At 29.6% G+C, this 8,568-nt stretch overlaps 2 protein-coding genes across 7 annotated transcripts; one reads left to right on the forward strand and one right to left on the reverse strand.

Moving 5' to 3' along the window:
* Positions 1 to 137: 137 nt before the first annotated feature.
* Positions 138 to 4,149, forward strand: LOC107072662 (uncharacterized). 5 transcript variants are annotated; one of them, XM_015332782.2, is made up of 5 exons: positions 138 to 296; positions 431 to 550; positions 821 to 1,012; positions 1,123 to 1,299; positions 2,882 to 4,149. In XM_015332782.2, the coding sequence occupies exons 3-5, from the start codon at positions 830 to 832 to the stop codon at positions 3,551 to 3,553; spliced, it is 1,032 nt and encodes a 343-aa protein (XP_015188268.1). In that variant the 5' UTR covers positions 138 to 296; positions 431 to 550; positions 821 to 829; the 3' UTR covers positions 3,554 to 4,149. The 5 variants fall into 5 exon arrangements, with proteins under 5 accessions (XP_015188268.1, XP_015188271.1, XP_015188269.1 ...); XM_015332785.2 differs by having other exon boundaries at positions 826 to 1,012; XM_015332783.2 differs by lacking the exon at positions 431 to 550 and having other exon boundaries at positions 148 to 296.
* Positions 4,150 to 4,417: 268 nt separating this feature from the next.
* flr (actin-interacting protein 1 flr) lies at positions 4,418 to 8,568 on the reverse strand. Of its 2 annotated transcripts, XM_015332787.2 has the most exons (14): positions 8,095 to 8,568; positions 7,843 to 7,943; positions 7,532 to 7,653; positions 7,327 to 7,417; positions 6,926 to 7,073; positions 6,680 to 6,847; positions 6,418 to 6,586; positions 6,174 to 6,302; positions 5,985 to 6,089; positions 5,539 to 5,856; positions 5,331 to 5,450; positions 5,044 to 5,202; positions 4,813 to 4,963; positions 4,418 to 4,698 (listed from the first exon to the last, which is right to left on the reverse strand). In XM_015332787.2, the coding sequence occupies exons 2-14, from the start codon at positions 7,856 to 7,858 to the stop codon at positions 4,589 to 4,591; spliced, it is 1,806 nt and encodes a 601-aa protein (XP_015188273.1). In that variant the 5' UTR covers positions 7,859 to 7,943; positions 8,095 to 8,568; the 3' UTR covers positions 4,418 to 4,588. The 2 variants fall into 2 exon arrangements, with proteins under 2 accessions (XP_015188273.1, XP_089030222.1); XM_089174096.1 differs by lacking the exons at positions 7,327 to 7,417; positions 7,843 to 7,943; positions 8,095 to 8,568 and having other exon boundaries at positions 7,532 to 7,649.

Below are 8,568 nucleotides of genomic sequence, written 5' to 3' on the forward strand. Positions count from 1 at the left end.
CTCGCTATCTATAACTTAAAAATTGTGGACATTACAAGAAAGTAATAATCGAAACGTTCGAATAATTTTTAAATTTCGTGCACCTGTTTATTAACAAGGGGAGAACAAATAGTATCGTTTCTAGCTAATCTATTGGTTATGAGAACGTAACTATTCAAATCCTATTTAGTTAATTTTTTGAGTTGGTATGAGTTCGGCTTAACGCCGATTGCCATATGAAAGCGAAGTCTAAGCAAGTGTTGTGCATCTGAGTGTGTATGCGTTAATCTTGGAAAAAGATAGATCTTTTTTTAAAGGTAAGCTAGAGAAATTAATTATTAATTTAATATTTATTAGTATATTATTTAACGTTCAATAATATTCGTATATATTCGATTGAGAAATCAATAATGAAAAAAAATATTGTGCCAATATTCGCCTTTTCCTCCAGCCATACCTGAGTACAATAATAGATTTGGCTGGAACCTACAACCTGATTAAATAAATAGTATTGTCTATCTCTGAGTGCACCGTCTAAGTGGCAGCCAATTATATCTTAATTCGTCCCAAGGTATCGCCTTTGTTATTACAAGTGATACTTATTCTTTTTTTTTAATTTTAATGATCAACCCTATCCTAACCTTATTATTTACATTATTATCACGTTTATATGTGAATAATTATTACGTGATAGAAATAATAATTATTGTAATAATATTCAAAGAATATGATTAATTGAAAGAATCTGTTGCGATAAAATAATCTCTATATATAAGTATATGTCAGCACGTGTATATATTTTTTTATCTGTCATTGCATAAATAATATATTTTTTACCTAGCGAAGAAGTATGGAAGGCCAACAGTTCTGTTTACGATGGCATAATTTTCAAAATACTCTGTTAAGTTCTTTACCAAAGTTGTTGGATGGCGGATACTTAACAGATGTTACTTTAAGCGCAGGAGGAAGACACATTCATGCTCACAAAATAATACTTTCAGCATGTAGTTATTATTTTAAAGAATTGTTTAAGGTATGTAGAAGAAATTTAAATGAAACGTTTAAACTATTATTAGATTATAATCATATAAGAAGATGCATGTTATACAACTTTTCTTTTATTTGCAAATTAATTGTTTGTAGGACTTAAGCTCTTTACAGCATCCAGTCATCGTATTACCAGGCATGGAATATGGAAATTTGTGTGCATTAGTTACATTTATGTACAGCGGAGAAGTTAATATTTATCAAGAACAATTGCCTGCACTTTTAGCTATGGCTAATACCTTACATATTCGTGGCTTAGCTGATATTGGTGGGGTAAGACAATGTTCCTTTATTTTTTTTATTTTTTTTTTATTTTAAAATACATACGACAAAGTGTGCAAATTATTGCTGCTTCATTTGATATTTTGTTATATAATATATCTACAGTTATATGACAAGTTTGTGTGATACCTTGAAGCTTCTTTATGTAGGGTGATCTGTGATAGATTATATCTTTATCTTTGCATATATAAAGAGAAAAAAGAAAAAGAATTAAGTCTTATTTCTAATTATTTGATTGAATATTACTTTGACAAATTTTTTTAATTGATAAACGATTAAATGATTTTTATACATTGATTTTCTGCTATATTTCCTATATTATAAAAATTGCTAAAAGCTATAAATAATAAAATGAGTTATACAAGTCCTGTGTCTCTGTAGGTTGCATGTCAGAATGTTAGAAAATTTATATTATTATTATTGTGAAATTAATAGTTACAGAAAAAATATTTTATATGTTCTTGCAAGAGTCCTAATAATCAAAAGATTGCCCTTTATTTGTCCTGCAAGATTGCTTCCTCCATCTTGACTTAAAAAGCCTAGATTTCAATTTGTGACAACCAATTGGCTAACTCTTTTAGTTGAACCTGGGTTAATGTTTAAACCCCTGTCTCTGTGTGTTTCATTACCTTTTATGTCTTTCTCTCTCTCTCTCTCATCCATTTTTGTTAGTAGTTATACATAAAGTAGATTATTAGTGGAAATTGAAGAAAAAGATAATATATTTATTTAGATAATATATGCGTAGATATATTATCCAATAGAGATGTATTTTATAAAAAAAAAAAAAGAATAAATATTAATATTACATGAAAATTTTAGTGGAGGAATTAACTATTGAACATTTACTTTTACCAAATACTATAATTGTATGATAATTTAAAAACAAATAGCATTGTTGCTTTTTCCTTTTAATCTCTTTATATTACCCTAGGATCGTGTTGTTTTGTTCAGGTCACTTAAACATTCAATGTCGTTCCTCAAGAAGTACCACTCACGGTGGAATTATCTGCTGCATATAATATTCATACGTGCATCAAAGGAACGATAATGAATACAAACGATATCCACGAGATCAAGATCGTTGTGTGTGTTGCAACTAAATGCAAGTGGATGCATCCCATGGAACCTTACCCCATAGAATGAATTTACAGGTATATCTAAAATAGCTTTCTCCATAAAATCATGATGTTACTAAAAGAATTTTTTATGGAAAATTTATAGCTGTGGTCTACTATATGTTTGCTCACTTTGCAGAATAATGCTTTTATATTTGTGATGTCCATAACATTTATTATCTAAAAAAGTATCCTTTCTTATTGTGTGATATTGAGAGATATATTGCATGAATGATTTTAATTTATTGTTAGTAATATGGGGAATTCTTGATTGCTGGATACAAAAATAAACAAAATAAGAACGATTAACGATTGTCAAATAAAATAATCAAAGTTAAATGATAGGTATAAACAGCATTTAATGAACTCATAATTTGCAAAGCTTTCATTGCCATTAATATTAGACAAAATTATCTTTGGATCTTCATAATTAGAAAATATTAATTTTATTGCAGAAAAATCCAAGACATGACAACGGCTTACGCGTTCAGTCTCCTATAACGACCCCTCAATCTCAAGTAAACACTGTGGCAGAAGAAACATTAAAGAAAGAAACTAAAGAGTGCAGCATTGGAGGAACAGAATCAATAGAAACACTATCGATACCCGAAGTCGCACCTAATTTAGAAGAAGAATCTTACAATGAACAAGAAAGTATACCATATTATGTTAAGACTACACCATATTATTCGATAAATGCAAAATTAAATCAAAGAGAAAAGGTACCTAGTCTTATTAATACGTCATCCAACAAGTATAACGAGAAAGTATATCCAGAAAATACGATGGATGAAACTGCTTCGGTTTCGGAAGATGCTAATACTACGCAAACGGATGTAAAACCGCCTATTTGGGATTCTAACTTCAAGTTCCTTGGCTCATCCGTATCTAATAGAACTTCACACATTTACAATAAGTCTAGTGTTACATGTCATGTTTGTGGTAAACAATTAAGTAATCAATACAATTTACGAGTGCATATGGAAACTCACAGTAACAGCTCGTATAGTTGCACGGCATGCTCACATGTATCACGGTCACGAGATGCTTTAAGGAAACACATTTCGTATAGACATCCAGTGTCTACACCCCAAAAACGTCCACGGTATAATACTTCTAAACAATAGATCGTTATCTATTTATCAGGAATACCTAACAACATACATTTTCATCTTAGAGGATGAATTACAACTCGTCCTTCCATTTATGCAAAGTTTTTCCGTTACATGTGGAAAAGAAAACGACTTTGTTGGTGTACAAGAAAATATTAGAAGTAAGAAAAGTTGGTATTAGAAATACATATTTATTTTTCACGCGAGTTAAAAAAAAATAACAATAATTAATCTTTTCTTCTTAATTAGAATACAAACTCATTATTCTTGTTGCTTGAAAAATACTTTAAAGTTTGAATATTTTAAAGTGTAAATGGAGGGACGACGAATGTATTTGTAAGTATAGGCCAATTTGAGAATATTTTATTAGTAATGGAAATAAAATGGTCCATTGTTATCATTTTGTAGTTAATCACTGCTTTGAGTTAATGAAAGACATTAAATGTATAAATATATATAAATAATCTAGTTTTCCTCTCGTTATATATCTGTATAATTCTACAGATAAAAGTTTAGACGTGTTTAGGTTTATACAGATTTATCTCCCGTTTTTAAATTGTTATTGTTGCCTTGTTACCATTACCATTTTAATAAAGGAGAAAATTATCGAATTTGTTTCAATGCTTCTTTTTCTTCTTTATGAAATTCAAACTTCTTTAGAAATTGTACAAAGCTTATAACAAAACGTTTACACTTACGCACATAAAAGAAAATCGTTGAGAGATAATAATATATAATATTTTTAGGTATATATTATCAATGATAATTGTAAGAAAAAAAGAAAATTTTTTTCATAATATAATACTCGTATAAGGATTTTTTCAAGAATATATAAATGAAGATTAATTATTTCGCTAAATAAAAATAAATCGCATAATATATATTCATTTCCCGCGTTGTATTGTATACCAAGAATCGTATTTAAAAATAATATACAATATGTTCAAAGCGACTAATTAAATAAATAAAATACATCCAAAGCTCAATTTTCTCAAAAAAGGGTTGTATAATATTTTTTCGTTTTGTTTCGTTTTCCTTTTTAAAAGATATTTAAATTTTCTCTATACGCCATATTTTAGTATTACAGTCTTGACCAACCGATACCAAGGTCTCTTCGTCTAACCAAACTAAACGTGTTATTTGACTTTGCGGATGAGCATCTGAAACGTAATAAAGCTTGTTAATTATTTTTCTTCAATTTAAAAGCAGATTGCATCTTAATTGCATTTAAATTAAGTCGTTGGACGATCTTAATTATATAAAAAAAGATTTACTTTTAATAATTGTATGCTTGGCTGGATTGGATACGCTCCAAATAATAATTGTAGTGTCTAAACTTCCACTAGCAACCATTTCTGAATCGCGCGACCAAGCAACACAATTAACTCTTGCATTGTGAAAGCCCCATTCTCTGTTGTGAGCAGGCTATAAAAATAATACAATAGCAAATAAACAGATATTTTGTGACATAATTATATCTCTAATGAAATGTGTGTATAATATACCTTATATTCTGGAACAGTATAAAGGACAACTTTTCGATTAGCGTCACAGGCTACTAAATACTTATTGTCAGGACTGTATGCAACATCGGTAACTGGGCCTAAATGTACTACTTCAGTCTTTTGTGTTAACGTTGTTCCTACTAATTCATAAATATAAACCTGAAAACGATTCGTAATAAATTATATAACTTATTCGCGTGTATCATATTATCAAAGATTTGTTTATGCATTGTTAAATAACTATTTTTATATTTAAATATATATATGTATGTATATTTAGAACTAACTTTATTGTCTGTTGCCGATCCTATAGCTACATTTGCATTATCTTGATTAATTGACACACACGATGGTTCATATTCGGTTGGTATGCTTGATACTTTTCGGCCTTCTTGCGTAACTATTACCTTGAAATAAAAAATTCATATTTTCCAAATATTTTTAAGGATTAGAAATGTAATTTAAAAAATATTGCATAATATTTGTTTTAATTACCTGTTTTACAGAAGCGACAATAACTTTATCTTCGAAAACGTCCAAACCTCGTGGTTGAGAATCTAATTTGATAGAGTTATCCGAATATGCACAATTTTCTATGTCTACAGACCTTAAAGTATCATCGATGCCAGCAGTGTATAAAATATTTTTCGTAGCTTTCATTCCATTTATTTGATTTCCATGACCATTTCCCCGAACACGATCATTTTCTCCAGTTTCTGCGTTCCAACTAGTTATATAACCATCGTGAGATCCCGTGTAAATGTTCGATCTGTCAGGACTTAGCGTTAAAACGGTAATTGGCTTGTTGTGACCCTAAAAGAAAACATTAATTCGTTATATATACACGTATATGTATATATAACTTGAAAATAATTTATAAAAAAATAGAATATAATAATTAATATGTACGTAGTATTAATTTAATGAAGTAGCGTAAATACCTTTATTATTCTTAGAGGCTTCGAAGGATTATTGACGTCCAAATAATTGATAAATCCACTGAGAGAAACAGTTAATAAGTGATCGCCTTGCCATAAACAACTAACCTGTAAAAACAGATTTTATAAAAAAATCTTCATCTTATTTTTTGTTAATTTTTTATCTCGATATCATTATTAGCATGTACAAACTTGTTGATCATCGACCGTAGTTCCCATATTGAATTCACTAATTAATGATCGAGTTTCTACGTCCCATAATCTACACGTTTTATCTCCCGACGCAGTTAATAATTGAGTGCCATCTGGTTTCCAGCCGACCTGAAGATATGTAACTTTGTTAATTATTTTTAATTTAATCTATTGTTTTATTCATATATTTGTATGAATGAAGTAGGAAAAATGAAATATATATATATATATATATGTTCTGTACCCCGTAAACACCACCTTGATGTGCAGGAGAGCCAACTTCACCAACAAGATTAGATGTTGTTCCATCATAAATAAATACTTTTCCATTAAAGCCTGCGGATGCAAATAAATTTCCATTTGGGGAATAACGTACGGCTTGCACAAAACTAGAGTGATCTTGTTTTGTCATTCTAAATAAATGGAAAAATTAATATAAATAAGGAAGTACTACAAATCTTTCATACATAAAATATATTTATAAATTGTGTATAAATTTCGCATACTTGAATTTAAATGGTGGGCCTTCAAAAATAGCAATGGTATTATCTTCGCTACCGGTAATCAATCTAAATGGTCTCGTTGGTCTGAAGTCACACGAGTTTATTGATTTACTTTGACCGGATATTTCGCCCACGGATGTACCAGTGTCTGCCATAAACACATGTCCAAATCTGTGAAATATTATAAATATAGATTTAAAATTATTATACTAATTTAATTATAGATTAAGATATAGTTCGTGTACTTGCCTCTCTCTTCCTTCACCAACCACAACCATACGTTGACTGTCAGGTGACCAAGCGATATCTTTAATTGGTCCGCCGATTGGATGAAATTCATTTTTTAAAATATGTTCTTTATTCACTGTGTCCCAAATACGTACTTTCCCAGATTGATCTATAAATATTAATTGTGTAATATTTTTATTAATCTTTGTTAAACACATTAACCGTTTATGACCTAAGCAGTACGATTGTGCTGTTCAGATTTCTCGTTGAAAAGTGCCATGTTATGGAAATTGTGAAATTGACACATTCTTATTCTACTTGACATTTGTTTGCATGATTTTTCTAAAGACTCCTAGGACTCAAACAGTTAATAATCTTTTTTTTGTGTGTTAAGAATATATAAGTCTTAAATAAATATTTACCACCCGATGCTATATAAAAACCACTTGGAGAATATTTGGCAAGGTTAACGGGACAAGAATGTTCTGTATAAATATCAGCAATTGCTGGATTCTAATAATACAGATAAACACACATGCGCAGGATCATGAAAAAAAGTAAAAAATATATTAATATTTTTTAAACATAGAAAAAGAAGGTAGAAAAATTAATATAAATGTAACTTACATCAATATTTCTAATAATGACGCTATTACCATTGGTATATAAGAAATTTTTTCCTTTTGGATCTCCACCTAATACAAGAGGATGCCCTCTTTGTGTTTTAGGCAATGCGGCCAATATATATTCTATAATTTAAATACAAAATATTAATTAAATATTTAAATAATCTAATAAATCGTAAAAGAATAGTTTGAAGTAAATGAAGAAAATAAAGTATGATTAATATTTATCTTATCAAAATTGGATATTGGGTAAGATAACACTACGTTAGTATACTTTTTAAAAATAATTAAAAAAAAAAGATTGAATCTTACTTGTTTCATATGACATTTCTATATCACTTCAATCTTTTTCTTCCTGGTGTTTTGACCTTTAAATAGTCTTAGACATCGACTAAATTCGGATCTCTCGTTTCCTATTAATAACACATCATGTTCAATGACTCTTACCACTTGTTGTATTTTTATATTTCAACAAACTAAAACGTATACATTTGTACGTACACGTATTTAAAAGAAAAAAGGGCTACAATCTAAAGATAGAATAATGTTATTTAGTAGTAGTACCTGTTGTGCGTGTTTTCCACAAACACTTATATTACTCCTTTCGTTTCGGTACTTGAAAGCTTTTGGTATATCAAAAGATATGGTGGTATACAAAGATATCTTTTCCACGCAGAGGTCTCTCACAACACCGCACAAATATGTGTGTACGTGTATGTATTCTTGGGTAATGGTACTCTTTTGCTATATATATATCTATATATATATATGTATATATATAAATTAAATACCAAGCCTTTCCTCGATGTAATATTCACCCGGTGTATATTAAATTCTCTGGTTGTATTGAGTCAGTGAGAAAGTTTTATTTAAATAGCACAGTAGCTGCTAGAGTTCCTCGAATATGACAAACCAAACGCATATATATCTCGAGAACAAACGAGCACGTGCACTCGGCACCACACTTGGCGACAGATTCCAGCGAACTCGTCGACCACCTCCAACTCCCAACCAGCTTTCCATCGCATCAACACTAAC

Source organism: Polistes dominula, unplaced genomic scaffold, assembly GCF_049000335.1.
Source record: "Polistes dominula isolate Pdom_NZ unplaced genomic scaffold, Pdom_raw_medaka contig_277, whole genome shotgun sequence".
NCBI classification, from domain to species: Eukaryota; Metazoa; Arthropoda; class Insecta; order Hymenoptera; family Vespidae; genus Polistes; species Polistes dominula.